This window comes from Seriola aureovittata, chromosome 12 (assembly GCF_021018895.1).
Source record: "Seriola aureovittata isolate HTS-2021-v1 ecotype China chromosome 12, ASM2101889v1, whole genome shotgun sequence".
Taxonomy (NCBI): Eukaryota; Metazoa; Chordata; class Actinopteri; order Carangiformes; family Carangidae; genus Seriola; species Seriola aureovittata.
In genome coordinates this window covers 24,823,475-24,840,842 of record NC_079375.1, presented here as the reverse complement: position 1 = coordinate 24,840,842, position 17,368 = coordinate 24,823,475, and the positions used below count along the sequence as shown (strand labels likewise).

General features: G+C 43.8%; 1 protein-coding gene across 13 annotated transcripts in view; it reads left to right on the top strand.

The window, feature by feature from the left end:
- ctnnd2b (catenin (cadherin-associated protein), delta 2b) overlaps positions 1-17,368 on the top strand; it is a 158,769-nt gene that overhangs the window by 50,523 nt on the left and 90,878 nt on the right. For all 13 annotated transcript variants that reach the window (XM_056391246.1, XM_056391256.1, XM_056391247.1 and 10 more), the window contains one exon: positions 3,136-3,248. In XM_056391246.1, coding sequence (XP_056247221.1) covers positions 3,136-3,248 — 113 coding nt within the window. The remainder of the gene's footprint in view (positions 1-3,135; positions 3,249-17,368) is intronic.

Here is a 17,368-nt window from a genome sequence, read left to right as displayed (position 1 = left end):
GAGTTGGAAGATGGGTGTGGTGTGACCCACGAGCACTGAGTAGTCACGGGTCGGAAAGTCAGCCGGTGTGATCTGTGGCATCTTTTTCTCTTGGAATCAGACTTTACTTGCTGAGATCATAGACACTGAACTCGCCCATGTGCCTCTGATAACTGACTTCACACTGATCTTTGGTGATTAAGTGCTAAAAAGGACGTTTTATTACCAGGCTTTTATTTTTTTATTATCTGCTCATTAAATTCACCTCAAATACATCTGAGCACAGGTGATTTTTATTTATTTTCTTATTTTTTTTATACCAATTCTTTTTGGGCAAACAGGGAAGAGTCTGCATGTTTCTGTTGCTCTTTAATAGCATTCACACTTCACAGCAGTGTGTGTGTGTGTGTGTGTGTGTGTGTGTGTGTGTGTGTGTGTGTGTGAGCATTACAGCGTGTTAACATCAACAGACTCCGCGACTGCTCGAGTTAGATTTGGTGCTTTACAGCAGAACATGTACGAAACTTTATATAAGTGTGGCGCTCTCTCGGTGAGGCTGTGTATCCACTGTATGACACAGCAGTTAGTCTCTGTCTGTGTGACTCTGTAAGCTGTGTACACAATCTGCACAATTAATACAAACAACATTTACGCTTGTGTGTGTGTGTGTGTGTGTGCACATGTGTGGCAGCCATGTTTCTATATATATATATATATATATATATGTGCCTGTGTGTGTGTGTGTGTGTGTGTCTAGTCACCGTTAATAGATGATGATGCATAATTATAGTGAAATTTGCAATTTACATTAATGATTCATTATAATCAAATTGTATTATTATGGTGGAGAGGCTGGATTTGCCTCAGGCATCATCAGTGTTTCAGCTCCCACAGACCAGCACTCTGCTCCGCGTCAGTCCTCTCAGGCACAAAACTGTAATTACTATGAAACATCATTAATGTTGCTCCTTACTGGGAAATGCATTTTGAGGGTTTTTCACATGTTAAAACTGTTATGAAGTTGTGTCGTTTCTCCGACCGTGTCTGTGCAAACAGAGCAGTCTGGCTCTTTATTCACTTTTAATGACGTGCGGTTGATTTCTGGATATATTCAGCTTATCTTGGCTGGAAGCTGTGTGAGGGTGGAGTGTTGCATGTGCAACAGGCCATTTGTCTAGCAGAGTTATTGTCTGATTGTTTCAGCACAACATTATCAAAGTGTCTTGTTTCCCACTTGAATTTATATAGATATAATCTACGTGCATACGTGAGCTGCCCGTCAAATCATATGGAATATATGCAGGTCCACCCACCTGCAGGTCAGAAAACTTCAAATATAAACTTTTAAAGCGTTTAGAGGAGCTCTCTCACTGAATAGCTTCTCTGTATTCAAATGCTGCCTGAGGAGCGCCGACTGATTATATTACCCATTCAAAAATGATTACCAGCTGCATGGCTGATATTGTTTTTTACCTTGTGAGTGTGTGTGTGTGTGTGTGTGTGTCATCATGGCGACATGTGGTCCTGGAGACGCCTACTGTAACGGGGAGTCACAGATGTGCCCAGGTTTCTAGTTGAGTTTGAAGACGGGTGCGGTCTGACCCATGAGTTTTATTTTCTGGAAACCTACAGAAAAGCGTCAGAAGCAGCGCTGCAGTTAAAGACGGTTTGTTTTCCTCCGCTCATTCTCAACGATACACAACCCAATTGGATTAATTTGTGTTTTGCACAAAATGCTGATATCAGTTATGGTTAATGGGCTATTATGATTGCAGCAGCAGACACCGAATACTATAATCAGCCGTCGGTTTGTTTGTGTATCAGGTAATGAGTGGTTATTTATCCTCACAATAAACGACATAAATCAAGCATAAAAACAATGAGAGTAATGCAAGAAAAGAAGAAACGGTGTTCAGAGACTTCGTGTCTGTGTATCTCTATATATTCCAGTTAAGAAGCGCTCATCATGATCTTTTAAACGCACGCCTCCTCCTGGATCTTGTTACGGACACTTATATACTTAAATATATTATTTACAGAAACACCAGAGATTCAAATATCCCAAGTTTGAATATGATATCAATGATATCATATTCTGCCTCACCGTGCAGATGAAAAGCATCAGTTGTGTGTGGAGCGATGAGGAGACGGTAACGTTCCTCAAATTAAAACAAAAAATACACATAAATACATAAACAGTTTCTGCTGGTTTGACGTTTGATTGGAGCTCTTTTAATATCGTGGTCTCACGCCCTTCGCTGCAGCTGTTTATCTCAATGAACAAACGCTTAATAACGCATAACAGCAGTAGATGGAAATGCACTCTCATTTGCATTTTCATTTTTTGCAGATTTTTCTAGAAATTCATGTAAAGATTTGCATTAAATTTGAATGGAAACCTGCTCACGAGACCCACGGGTCGCCAGAATGGATGATTTTTGTTTTGTCAGTGTTCCTGCTGCGTCTCCAGTCTCAAGGTTTTATTCTCCTTTTTCTGAACGGCGAGAATTTCCACAATGAAGCTGCGTATTATCCGCAGGTGACCATACTTCACGTATTCAGCAACGAGCCCGTCTTGGAGCTGCACTGTATTTAAATATTCAGTGTTTATTTATCGATTCAGATTCAGGCCGTACATTTCAGAGTTGGCGTGGAGTGTGGCAACCGTGTTTTCTGCAGGTGGCGCCATCCTAGCAGCTGCTGATGGGTTCTGACTGACTTCCTTTCCCACCTCTCCGCTCGTGTCTCCCACCGCAGGGTAACAGCAGTTTCAGTGTATAGATGATTGGTCAGGAAGGAATTAGACGAATGCAGTCTTGTAATAAAATAAAAGATTAACACAATTCTTCCTCCAAAACTTCATCTGTTGTGCGGGTTGTTTCCCGGTCGCAGGGTAACAAGTGTCACGTTTGTGACGGGCTTAAGTCTGGTGTCACAGTTATCAAACGCTTCTCAGTGGGAGATCTGGCAGCGTGGAACTGGCAGACCTGGTGATATCTGCTGTGTTTTTCCCACCACGGACCATTTCACATCAATTAAAAATGTGTCGGAGACGACGGAGACAAAATAATGATCAGGATGACTGTAAATGCGACAGTAAATAAATAGACAGATTGTTTTGACACATTCTCTCTCTCTCTCTGTCTTTGTTTCCAGGAGTTGCAGTTTGAACGTCTGACCAGGGAGCTGGAAGCCGAACGACAGATTGTTGCCAGTCAGCTGGAGAGATGCAAACTTGGCTCTGAGACTGGAAGCATGACTAGCATCAGGTGTGTGTGTGTGTGTGTGTCTAGCCTTTGCTGTGTTGAGGAGCTGGTCATGTTAGAGATGCGCTCCTTGATTTCTATCCAGATTTCATCTCCGTGCTTCAGACCACAGTTTCAAAAACACTGTTGTTTTGCTTTTGAAGTTTTTGAGGGTGCGATGTTCCTGCGTTCCTCTGGTGCACTGGATTGTGTTCCTTCTCTGTTCACCACAGACACTGCTTAGTTACTTTGCACATATATTTATACTGTTGTTTACTTATGAATTTACCCAATTAACATGTGTCAGAGTGCAATATATAGATGCAACTGGTAGGTCTCAGTTTCCCTTTGAGTTGCAGCGTGATCTCTCGCTGTCAGTTTGTCTCTTTAAGTTAACATGAGGAATCTGAGGTGCTATAATGCAGCCGAGGTGCATATTCAATGGTCGCCATGTAGTTTTTTTATCATCCTTAATTAATCAGTGCAGTATTTTTTAGACATAATTAACAACAAATAAAAACGATGACATGTTATGGTTGTATAAAGTTGTCAAAGGAGCTATTTGTAAGTTCTGCTATCGCTGCATAGCTAACGTTAGCGTTAATTAGCTGTGTACTTGCCAGTCTAGAAGAAGCTGATGTGCATTCAGCGTCAAACTTCGGTCCTGCTCCTCACCAAAGCAACGCCGACATTAAATCTCGTCTCTATCTCGTCTTTTCTTCCGCTGAAGTTAGCACGCTAACCAGCTAGCGGCTCGCTGTAGCCTCCGATCTGCCCTGAATAAACACAACGATGGCTCAACAGTCACCACCACCTGCTCCTGATAAGAAACCACGTTCAGCAGCAGTCAGAGTCATTTGATCTGTTGGTATTACAGAACCTTGAAAGGGATGAAGTTACCATCCTGAAGCCATTAACTCCACATTAACTACAGATACTGCAGCACCTTTAAACACAGAGGAACGGATTTCTTTCAGGCTTTTTCTCAGCGCAGACACTTTTGACTTTAGAGGAGATCTAGATTTGATCCAAATATTGTGCCATATAAATAATGGATGCTTTGGTATGTTCTTTTATAGTGTTAGAGACGAACATGATCTTCTGTCGTGCAAAACTATAAGCTCTTAAAATATCGCTCATTTCCTCCCAGGTGATACTCAGATGTGAAAACATCCCAGATTTCTTGCTGAGTTTTGTAAATTTTTTACTTTTTATTTTTTGCAGAGGTGGATCAAAAACAAAAAGTTTTTCTTTTACTTGCATAATCGTGCCAAGTCTGTCAGGATTACTCTTCAGGTTGATTGATCAAAGCGGCCGCTTTTAGCTGTTAAAGCTAATTTCTTTGTCTCAGGTCTGATGTCGCAGGAAAGCAACGACACAATGTGCTTATTTACTGTCCATTTAAAAACAACAACTGCTTCTCACAAAAGAATCCGGCGACGTGCAGTTTTCACAGGAGTCCATTATTCTGTTCAGGGCCTTCACACTTTTCTTTATTTTTGTGTGTGTGAAGAGAGGAAGTAAACTGTACACAATGTGAAGAGACTGCCGTATTATCTGCCGCTGATTGAGTTTAGACACGAGCCTCGTCTCTGCTGCGAGCCCGGAGAACACGCTCTACACATTCCACAGCGGTCCCGATGCGACAGCAGCACTCCTGACACAATGGTGGTAATGCACTTAGCCTGCCTCTCAGGACAATGTAACACGATTAAAGCCTCTGTCTCCATCGCTCCGTCTCACCCTCCCTCTCGCGCGCAAATAGCCACAAACAATCCATCATCTCTTCTCCTCTTTGATTCTGCCGAGCGAGCGGGGATTCCTCCCGTCTCAAACTAATTACTCGTCCGCTGGCGTCGTAATTCTCATTTCGGTTTTAAGGGGGTGAACCAACAAAGAGTGGGGAAGATGGTCTAAAAAAACGATTCTTTAACAAGTCTAATTAACCGGTGTCTGCATTTAGCTCCTCGGTGCCGTCACAGGGTTTCATTTAAAACAAGCAGCGGCACGAGAGATGGAAGAGGTGTGTAGTCCAACAAAAAAAAACTAAACAAAACAAAAAAAAACCCCATCTTCCACTTCATCACCCAGCTGCACACAGATGGAATAAAGGCTGCCATCTTGCTAACTCGATAAGATGGGTTTATTATTTAGTGAGGAGCGGAGCGTCTTGTGGATTACACTGTCTTCCGTTGCTTTTTATAGGCCGTCCTTTTCTGTTTGACTTAGAGGTAATTACCAAATGGACAAATGCTTTTGGCAAAACACAAACACGTCCACCAAGGCAATATGCTGGAGGTCTGTGGTGCCTAAAGTGTGTAAGGATTTATTGTTCAATTACCCCTGGAACATTTGTATTGTGGCCGTTCTGAATAGTTTTATTCATCACCGCTTTTCCCCCCTGAACAAAAGGGCCAACATTTAATCGGCAGCTACAATACATGTACAAGAATCTATCTTGGTAGCGTTTGTGACGAGGCTTAGCGACACTGTGCACTTCATTTAAGATAGGAGCTGCAATACATTTTATATATTTTATTCTTTTTACTTCCTCAGTTTTTCTTCCACAAGGATAGCCTAAGTGCGTTAGCGTGGCTCAGATTCATTTTGGCTAGTAAGAGCACGAGTAACTGCTGCTCGCTGCCATTCCTCACCTGTAATTCAACACGTCTGCGTCATGTTAGCTAGCGAGTGCTGTCTGTTGTCTGTTGTGAAGACGTGGCATTCATTCTTCAAAATTTAATTTGTAGCTTCCCAGCAAGCTATGTTATGTTTTATTATTATTTTACGTAATTATTATCTAAATGCTGCCAGAGTGCATGATAGCTAAACTGTTAGCCTCTGTGACACTGTGTTCCTGCCCTGTGGTGCTGCATAGATGCCCCATTGTTTGCAAAAAAAGCCACATATAGTAGGATTATGTAATATGTTCTATCCCTCAGTTACTTTCACAGAACAGTAGAGTAATTGTGCCTGAAAAAAAAAAATCATGACACAATATCCACTTACATTAGCTTTTTCATCTTAAGCAGACATACAAGGAAGAACCTGGTCCTTTTGTTCAAGGTCCCTTATTGTAATAAAGATGGATTTCTATGTGTAGTGTGATTATAGATCAGGTCTAGGTTCTGTATTAATACTGTGAAAGTATCAAAGCCTCAGTCCACAGAGAAATGCACACAGCCTGTATTCAGAAACTGAGCCTTAAAACCAGCCGTCAGGACTTCTGGAACTTTGTGATGTCACAACGAAGCAGTCACCGGCCTCAGGGTCAGAGCCTCCTCTCTCCTTCTGATTAAAACCATAAATGGAAATCAAATCTTCAAATTAAACTCAGGGAAAGTATAAAATATGGGACCTTCAAAGTTTTCATTTTGTCAGACATTATATTGTTAATATATATAATAAAAAATAATTACCAAATTTCATTAGACAGCACATTAAATGTATAATTTGGTGGACATTTCTATCTTGAGACAGTTGTAATTGCATGAAGATGTAATATCTGGACCTGCGACACAAGCTAGGAAGCTGCGTTAGTGTTTCTGTGAAAACGCCGTCACAGACAGATATATTGTCTTTCCCTGAGGAGCAGCTAAAGTTTCCAAACCCAGACAAACCGCAGGCTCAGAGACTGAGGCACAGTAGATGTAATTTGACCAACAGCGTTAAGACCAGGGACAATACAATAGCCGTGTGGGGTTTTTCAGACACCTCTGCAAATGGTCGCGCTTAGATAGATGCAACGGTGAAATGGGACGATGCCGCTGGGCTCAGGGTGACTTTTCATGAGCTCGTCCTGCGATAACTTCAAGGTCGGAAAGTTGAGAAATAACTGTGTCTGAAAACACAGATGTCTGTGTCACAAGAAGAGACTCCACAAATATAACTGATATGTGACTAATGTGTTTTTTTTAAGTCTTTACAGGTTGTTAATATTCTTTAATACTTGGATATAACAATTAAAATAACAAGCAAGGAACGAAGTGCCTGATTTAATGGCAATCTGTCCCCAACAGTCAGTTTAAACGGCAGAAAAGTTGAATTATGAATGAGTGTTAATTGCAGCTGTGTGGCTGTGGGGGTGCCGGGAGTTCAGGAACCTGCTCCTGTTGTGTTGTGGAAGATAAAGACTTTCAGAGGTGCTAATGAGTTGCTCAGCTCTGCCTTTGTTTCCAGTCTTAATCAGTCTCCACAGGTCACAGTGTCTGCTGCGGCATATGCTGCTGCTTTATCACTTCAAAAAGCACAAATCCACCGCCTGACTCTGTGTGTGTGTGTGTGTGTGTGTGTGTGTGTGTGTGTGTTGCACTATCAGTCAAACCGAGACAATGATTTAGTCTGGAAAGAAGAGCGAGACACGTGTTGCCTCGTCGTTGAAAGGACCAAATGGCAGCGTTGGCGGTGATACTTTGCGGTGCCTCTTGTCTCAGGTTTGAACCAGAGGTTGGAGACAAACGGAAAAAGAATTACACCGATCACGGCTGCATTGTGTTCACTGTTGAACAACTGTTCTGTTGTGTTCGATCACTTAACCTCAGTGTCCAGCCACATCCCCTCACTCAGGTGTCTGTGGTGCATTCAGCAGTTAACAATGAATGGTCTATGTGTCATTAGTCAGGGTTTATACCTGTATTATGCTCAACATTTCACCTACAGAGCAACAGGTGCATCAGGTGTTTCAGCTTTTCTTCTCGCCAGTTTTTACTAAAGAGATATATGTATTTTGCTTTAGGGGAGACCTTTGCTTCTACTCCTCTTCTGCTCTTTTGTCATTCTATTGTGTTTTCTTCCTTTGTTTGCCCACTCTCCCCGTCTCCATATCCGACCTCTGTTCAAGTCGTCAGCTCTCTCTCTCTCTCTCTCTCTCTCTCTCTCTCTCTCTCTCTCTCTCTCTCTCTCTCTCTCTCTCTCTGTGATCCAGACACGAGGTCAGGCTGTTGGAGCCGTTCAGTAAAGAGTTATTATTCTGGGACCTGTTGCTGTTCGTTCATATGAAAACACGTCCACCAACCTGACCCAGGCTTTTGCTTTTTGGTGCATTTTTATTTTTTAAACCAGCGCTGAAGCAGATGGTTGACTCTGATCTCACCCAGCTGCATCATGGGTTAGCGGTCTATGAATTCAAAGTTATGAATAATCAACTAATCCGCCTTTGATTTTGACTGAAGGAGAGAAGAGGAGAGAGGAAACACCCCAGAAAATCAGAGTGGTATCTCTCTGTAGTCTCAGTTGGTGCTCCCTGGATACAGTCCCTTTATCTAATCATCCAAGTGGACCTCTGACAGCGAGCACACACCCTGCAGATACAGATACCGTAGCTCTGGTGGCACTGCGGCTACCACTCCACTCTGCTGGCCCGGTGAACAGCCTCCTCCCAGGGCGGGCTGTTGGTCTGCCTCTTTTGGCCCGTTGCATATCTGCGACATTAGTCCGGTAATCGGATGCGCGTGTGCCTGGCTGCTGAGCGGTGAACGCAGCACCCGGCGAGACCCACCGCCACTTATCTGGCGGCAAAATGCGACCCGTGTTGCGAGCCCAGCGAGGGCCCATTACCCAGAAGCTGTCAGGACGCTCGTCTGCCAGCTAAGACTCACAGCCCCCCCCCCCCCAGCACACTAACAGAGATGTTTACAGAGTGGGGCGGCTTTACGGAGAAATGCTACCTGTTGAATAACTCAAAGAAAGACCTCGTAGTTCTTTGAAGACAGTTTCCCCACATTCTCCATGTTGAACAATTTTTAATGATTAATATGAATAAGGGATAAAACTACAAAAAATATCCTAAAATAAGTAATTGTCCTTAAACTCGTCAACGACATCAAACAGCGCTTCACTGCAGTTACACTGTCCACACTGCTGTGAAACATCGAGCGAATAACTCATTAATTTAACGTAAAGTTTGCTCGTTGAGTTGAATTAATGTCCTGCTGAGAATTAAATAATAATAATAAATACATATATTAAATATAATAATAAAACTAATCCTACTACTCTTCAATCAACTTTTTCCAAAGGTGTTATTTTTATGGAATTATCAGAGTACTGAATCTTATTATTATATTATTAGATATTATTATTTTTATTGTTAGTGTTTATTTTACTTTGTTAGTAACGTCACTGTGTGGGATAAAGTATTGTACATTTCTTAGGTTGTGAACTGCTTTGGCAAACAAAATGAAATGCTAGCACGCTGATGCTAACGCTTATTAATCAGTAAGTAGGAGTCGTCGAATGTCGGTATCTGATTTTATTCCGACTCCTCCGATAGTTGTTGAGATTTTTCAGTCTGGACCAAAGTGGTGGATCAACCGGCGCCACCATCCTGACAGGAAGCGCCGTCAAATCAGCTAGAAAGGTGCATCAAGTCCACACTGAGAGTATGTTCAGTTCCTCTGTGCTTCAGTTCACTCAGTGTGAAAATAAAATAACAGATACAGATACACTGCCGAGTCTCAGCTTCACGACAATATTGACAGAGCTGTGTGTGAGATTTATAAGTAATAATATGATAGTAATAGCAAATTCACTGAGGAACGCAGACGAGAAGAGAAACCTCAACCATCGAGAGAAGACGTCGTGTCCAAATACATGACGGTCTGATCTGTAACAAGTGAACCAATCATTGTCCTTTCAGTTTTTCTGTTGATTCATCCCTTTATTTTTTAGACAGACGTCTCTCTCTCTCTCTCTCTCTCTCTCTCTCTCTCTCTCTCTCTCTCTCTCTCTCTCTCAGTACCTGGACTCACATTACACGCTCCTCTCTAAATGCCAGCGCTCTGAGCCGGTGTGTCATCGTTGTTCCTGGATGAAATACAGACAGACTTTTTAGTTAAAGGCCACTACCTGTCCCTGAGTGTTGAGAGCATTTCTGGTGACCTGTCTGCTCTTTTTGAAAAGAAAAAGTTGAAAAGAAAAAGAAAGTTTTGATTAAATAAAAGGGGGGAAAAAGAGAAATATCTGGATATTCACAAAGGAAAGAGTTTTAGATTTCTTTCTGTCTTTCTAAGCCTTTGATATTGAATTATCAATACTCTTATTGATCCCCTTTCTTTTTCTCCACCATTTGGTTTTAAATTCTTATCCATACCTCTGCTTTTATTAGGAAAGAGATATGGAAATACGAGGAGTACAATGATGATGATGATGATGAGGATGTTTAAACCTTCATTGATCCAGAGGAGACTGACTGCTTGATGATGATGACGGCGGCGGATTCATCCCGGTGTTCTTGGTATTGATCCGGGACGGGGAGAGGAAATAGGAAAGAGGGTGCAAGTTACATTTTAAACACCAGCATTTGGTGTGATCCATTCTGAACCCTGGGTATTGATCTGATGGTGGGGGGGGGGGGGGGGGGGGGGGGGTGTGGAGAGCAGAGGAGGAGGAGAGAAAGGAGAAGGTCAGTCTGGTGTGAGCTATACAGGTCTCTCCCAGATGATTCAGATGGCGAGCAGAGCGGGGAGGGGGGGGGGGGCAGGACGGGGGGGGGCGGAACTGGGAAACTGAAACGAATGTGGTTCATCGTTTCACTGGCATTATTCAGAAAAGTCAGAAGTGGCGTGTGTTTGTTCCAGACTCGTGTACGGTGACACAGCACCAGCGTTTTATCTGGCAGAAGACTCGGTGTAATTTCACACGCTGTGATCCCAGTGGCGAGAGTGGAAGTAAATTATTTTTTACTGTTTTTTCAATAATGGCGTTAGAGGTTTTGTTGCTCTGTCGCCAGGCAGAGGAGGCAGATGCCCCCCCCCCCCCCCCCCCCCCCGATAAATAAACAAATACTGAAGTGTTGCTAAGTTTTGCTGAGCGGAGCTGAATGAAGAACACCCACAAAGGTCACTATCGGTCATCTCCTCCGCCAGACTCTAGTGGTCGTTAGAGGAACTGCAGCTTTGTGTTGCTGCTTGATTATGATTATGATTATGATCTGGTCTAACTGAATCCAAAGGAAATATATATTTGTTTATCCAAATAACCATTAAAACAGGGGCCAACACACCTGCTACTTCAGTTTCCATATTTGCTGATTTGACCAATCCCACCTGCCGACTTCATTTTCCGTTGTCATGGAAGCTGTCCATCTCTCTGCAGCTTCAGTATTTTTCACAGACGTAACGAGGTTGTGCGACGCTCAAGGGGCCATTAACCTTCGATAAGCAAGTTTCACAGGAGACCGCAGGTTTGTGTTTCGGTCGCCTCAGCAGCTCGTCTACTTGTACGGCGAGAAAGAGAACTCCATCTACATCCACACAAGATAAACTTCTAACTCAACGACCTCTTCATTTGCTTTTGTTTCCTGTCATACTCCTTAATGCGCCGCTCAGCGTAAGGCTTCATCTGTCTGCAGGAACATGAGATAATGAATTCATTTCCCTTTCATGTGAAATGATGAAAACTCACAAAACAAAACACTGTCAGAACCTCAGTCGGTGTCTGTTGAGATAATATTGTAATAAAAGCTTTCACAGTAGTCATGATAGCAGATACGCCGCCATGTCGTGAAACTAGCGCATCTAAAGTTAAATAACAGCATTTGTATTTGAGCTTTCTGCCTTTTTTTTTTTTTTACCGTTTATAGTTGGGCGTCATTCTCAGCCGTGGTGTTTCTTGCTTCTTCGTGGCGTCCATATTTCAAAAATCTGTCTGAACACGACAAACATCATTCCAAACTATGACAAATGCGAAGCTGGAAAAAGTCTGGCTTTTCAAAATAAGAAAAGAGATGGAAACCTGGGGGAGGAACAGAGCGGAGAAGAGGACAGAGAAGGAAATGGGGAGTCTACACAGATGCAAAGTAGGAGCGGAGGGGGGTAACAAGATGAACCGGGGGGGGGGGGGGGGGCATTCTCATGATAAGCTCTTTTAACCTGCCGCCCTGCAAACACACGCAAACACACACTGAGTTAGCATGAGTCACTCTGAGACCCAGACACTCTTAATAAACCTAATATCCTCCACCGTCACAGACGGGCTCTGTCTGTCACACACACAGCTCTGTGTGTGTGTGTGTGTGTGTGTGTGTGTGTGTGTGTGTGTGTGTGTGTGTGTGTGTGTGAGTGTGAGTGTGTTTGAGTGCTAACTGGCTCCCAGTGATAGAACAGTCATCTGCGACTGTATTTATTGATCTGCCAGCAGCACAGAGACGGGACCGTCACAGTTAAGCTCTGATTAGAAAACGTCTTAGTTCACAAACGCACACACCGAGACGCACACTGGGAGATTTCTTTTGCACAAAGACGCACAAACATGCAATTAAAACACACAAATACATATTCGCGGTGACTTGAAAGAAGCCTGTTGTGAGGCACGCCAGTAGCACAGTGTTGTGGGGAGGCCATGAAGATGCAATGCAAAGCTGCTAATACGACGTTTTAGACACATTTTTTTACAAAAAACGTACTTCTGTTTTTCTCAAAGGACGTTTTTGCCGTTTTTTAAATTTAGTGATTTGTCTTTTAGGACTTTTATTATGAAGCTGTAAAGTAATGCCTGATTTCGATCAAGAAACGGTGACTGGTCGAGTCCTGACGGAGACTAATTGCACCCAAACACAGCGTGTAGATTTGTCTCCACGGTGATTTTTAAATGATGCTACTTATGGTCATAGTGTTGTATTATATTCTATCATGTGTGGAAATGCCTGTTTATTATCCTAAAGCTGTGAGTGGCTGATGGCAGCCTCACCGTAGTTACCAAGCGTGTGCAGTTTTCATCCGACCTTCATGTCCACAACTGACCGAGGCCGAAAGAGGTGAAATAATCTGTTATTGCACAATAAAATCAAAGATGAGGGAGAAGTTAATAAAAACTGAAAACAGATTGAAGTATCTTCTTTGTTCTTCCACTGATCGTCTCACGCTCTCTGGGGATTTATCTGCTTCCTGTATGTTGGGAACTGTTGGACAAAACTAGCTAACCGTGTGTAAAGTAGTTGAAACTAGCCCTGATCTTAAGAAGCTACAGCAATAAAATGCTTCTCACTCATTGATGACTCAGTATTTACAGTCTAATAATATAATATAGTGATATATTTAGTAATATGGCAGTTAAAGGCCAAACTTTTGACCATTTTAGCTCCACACATACGTGACCAATCACATACACTGGGCAGGCGTGAGCCGGTGGGAAACAGGAAGCAGATTGTCTTACTCTGCAGTTGATCAGTTTGCACAAAATACCGTGAAGGAGGAACAGCGAAGACGGCCACACGTGGGCGATGGGAGTGAGTGGGAAGATCGTACGCCACGCCGCTCCACCAGACGAACTGTTGACGGTAAAACTTAATTAACTTAATTCCCCTTAAACGCAGCCGTGGCGGTTTGAAAAGCCGAGCACACCTGGGAGTCGGCCGCAGCGGCGCAACGGGACTGACGGATGATCGACGGCCATTTTGGCGACAAAGTGATGTTTTCCTTAATTTAGCTCTGGACGCCTGCCATCCGGTGAAGTGGCTTGGCCGGACCCGATCGATGCTGATAAGGAGACCTGGCATGCGGCTTCTGATAGTGTGTGTATGTGTGTTTATACAGTAGGCCTGTGTGTGTGTGTGGTGTGTGTGTGTGTGTGTGTGTGTGTGTGTGTGTGTGTGCGCAACAGGCCGAATCCAGAGCCAGCAAATTGATTTGACACCTAACTAGCGAGAGAGTAGACGGCCACAGCTTCGGCTTGTCAGTCGGGGGAGAGAGAGAGAAACAGACCTCGGCACTCAGGTAGTGGACTGTGTTCTTCGAGGAGAACCTGTCGAGGCGGGAACATCGAGGGACGCAGATTCCCTGTAGAAAAAATGTCTCAGCAGCTTGTGAAACGTTTCCCCTCCCTTGCCTTTTATTTTATTTTATTGTTTAGCTCAAAGCGGCAGATGAGAGAGTGTCAGCACGTGTTATGAGGCAGACTTAGAAGACAAAACCTCAGCTTCTGCAGATCCTTAATAAACGGCCTCTGAGCAGTTGTCCCGAAGGGAGCGTTTTGTCTATTTGACGATCACACTTATTTATAGCTCTTGACAGGCTCGATATTTCGGCCCTTGATAACTGGAAAGGAAGGGGCGGAGACGTGGGGAGCGTTGGCTCGCTTGAAGACGGCACGCATCAGCTTTTGTTTGAGCGGTGCTCGGACAAAAAAGAAAAAGACGACTGATCCCGCCACTCCGTGAAGTCCTGAAGCGCCGCTCTCGCTCTCTTTGTAGTCGTGCAAGAGACTCATTTCTGATTCTGTTCGAAGGAAAACCTCGAATGTCCCGTACAGCACCGCGAGAGGGATGTATCACAGCCAATCATTTTTGACATCGTGTTTGTCAAGAAATATTTCTGTCCACGTCGTTTTTTTTTTTTTTTTTTTTAACTTTGAGAAATCCAGACCGACTGTCGGTGGCGGAGAGTTTTGGCACATGGATTATTTATCTGCGGAGAGGAATACGTGTGCAGCTTCCTCTGGGGATGTTATCTGTCTCTGGGCGATTCGCAGAGTGCTTCTGGAAAGACTGGCTGGTGTCACACAGAGAAACAACATGCCTTCCTCCTCGCTTCTCATTTAACTTCTGGCCCCGAGTCAAAATGGCCGCCTCCCACACTGGCAGACTAGGAAGTCAATCTGACCAATTTACTGGGTCACAGGAGACTTCTGCTTCTCTCTCTCACTCTCTCACTCTCTCTCTCTCTCTCTCTCTCCAACCATTTGTTTGGAGCATGTGGACGGGGCGAACAGAAATGGCGAGCTGCACCTCGTCCTGCTGCGCTTTAATCACTCGCTTCAAAGGGTCTTGTGTTTCTCTCTCTGTCTCTCTCTCTCTCTCTCTCTGGCGAAGGGGAGGGAAACGAAGCTCTACTCCACCTCGCCCAAATTCCTGTACATCAAACCCAGACCAGGCTGATATCTCACTTCACCTTCTCTGTCCCAGCTCCAGTTTTCAGCTCATGCTGAGCTTTTTTTATTAAGATAAATAAATAAATAACCAGAATTTCACTAAAAAAACATTATCGGTTGCAGCCAGACACAGAGCTCTGCATTCAGTCACTGATATTTCCTTTGGTGATTGTCATCTGCTGCAGCACTGCTGGAAACTGGAATTATTTTATTTGCATTAGCAACTAGACAACTAGCAGCTTCTTTTCTGCTCGTCTCTTAGTGCGGATGTATGCGCTCTAACACACATCCGACTGCGTGGCGTTGGTGCTAACACACACACACACACAGACATCTCACCCCATATGGGTTCCCGCTCTTATCGAAGTTTTCCCTTTAATGTTCCCCAGACTAAATGATGTGAAGTCATATTGGAAAGTCGACATCACTCTACTCTCAGCAATTAAAACGACTTGTTAAAGGAGCTATTTGTTTTGTTTTTGCTACTGCTACATAGCTAACGTTAGCATTAGCAGCTGTTTACTCACCAGTCTAGAAGAAACGTTACGAGTTCAGCATCAAACGGCTGCCCTCCCCTTTCCGATAGCGACTCGCTGCAGCTTCCTGTCTGCTGAGCAGTTAATGTGCGGTTAGTACTGACAACGGCTAACTGCTATGCTAACAGTAAAGTTGCTTAAAGCTGAGGAAAGATCCAGATCCAGGTCATAATTCTCAGTAGTTTCATGAAACCCTTTCGTAACGTCCCGTTGTTTTCATGTCGTTATCTCACAAACATTAATTGCAGCTGCTTTAAAGGAAGCCTGTGCAGTTTTTATCCTCTAGTTTCTAATTCTTTGTGCAATGCTGTTGTTTTCCTGGTGAGGACAGTGACGACTCGGCAGGAGTTCAGGGTCTCGCTCAGGACGGGGGCTGATCCCAGCTCGCAAAGACTTTCCCACCGTCTCATTACATCAATCCTGCCATGCATTATGCACTACACAGCCCTCCTCTGATTCCTGCTGTTTGACAGTCTCCGGAGGCAGTTGACATTTTCAACCCATTGAATTCTCTCCTCTCTTGAGATGTGAGATACAGCCGCGGTAGATAGTGCGTGGACAAAGCAGCAACAGTTCGCCATTGTTTCCAGTATAATGTGTAATTAGGTAAAAAGTCAGGTGACCCGGGGGCGGGGGAGATAAAGCACGCAGTCACACAGCACACTGGGATCCTAATTAAACGTCCACAATGGGCATTCTGGGATGTGCCTGGACACCTACAGTACGGCGGCAGGAAATCCAGTCCGCTCTAATAACAGCAGCATCTGTGTGTTTATTTGTATTCTCAGTGTCTGCGCTGTGAAAGGTTTTCAGGTTGTGACCAGTGGCCTTGCACTTGTTTTACTCACTTTAGAGGCAGAAAACTACAAACTGCAGCAACGTTGGTGTCAGATACTGAACCTACGAAGCTTTAAAGTGGCGATCATTTATATTTTTATCACAACGAATCGTATCAAACGGCGACAGCGTCAAAGCGGGTCGCTCTTTGTAACGGACCCAGCTGTATCTGCGGCGCCTCTCGGGTTCACAGCTTCATAGTGAGTTCCAGCTCATTGTTTATCCGTCCGTCCTGGGTTCTGCTGTGGGAAGAAAGCCTTAAAAACCCGTCGTACACGTCCCTGCTCAGCAGCAAACGGCCCGACAGACACCGTTATTGACCACATGGTGAACATAGTGGAGCTTTTAGCAGCTAAAGAACCAGCCGTTTCCCTCAGGGCTCAGTGGAGAATAAAAAACACAGCTGAAAGAAGAGGGAATATTGGACTTACATTTGCGAGCTGGAGGAGAACACGGCTTTAAATGAAGGATCATGTTTCTCCTTAACTGCCGGACGTGTAAATAAGCAACTGTTCACCCATCATGCCCTAAACTAAACTAAACTAAAGTTAACACCCAGTTTGAACTTTGTCTTCGTGTCCTGAACCCATCTTCACTGACGTCCAGTGCTGCAGGAGCCAGATGCAAATGTTCGCACAGCGTTAGAAGAAACAGGCCGAGTGTTGCAGTGAACGCTCAACACTAGAAATAACATGGAATAATAGATTTTTATTTCTTTATTTGACAGGGGAAGTGGAGAGAGTCCCAGAAATGACTTAGTTAGGTGGATTCAGTTCAACATTAACAGAGGCACTGGTTAGAAGTTAATCATAGAGCAAGTTTAGCTAATTATCATAAACACTGTTTATTCTTTTTGGCCCAGACAGATAGTAATAATTTAAGATGGTTGTTTAAACGGTTTGTTCA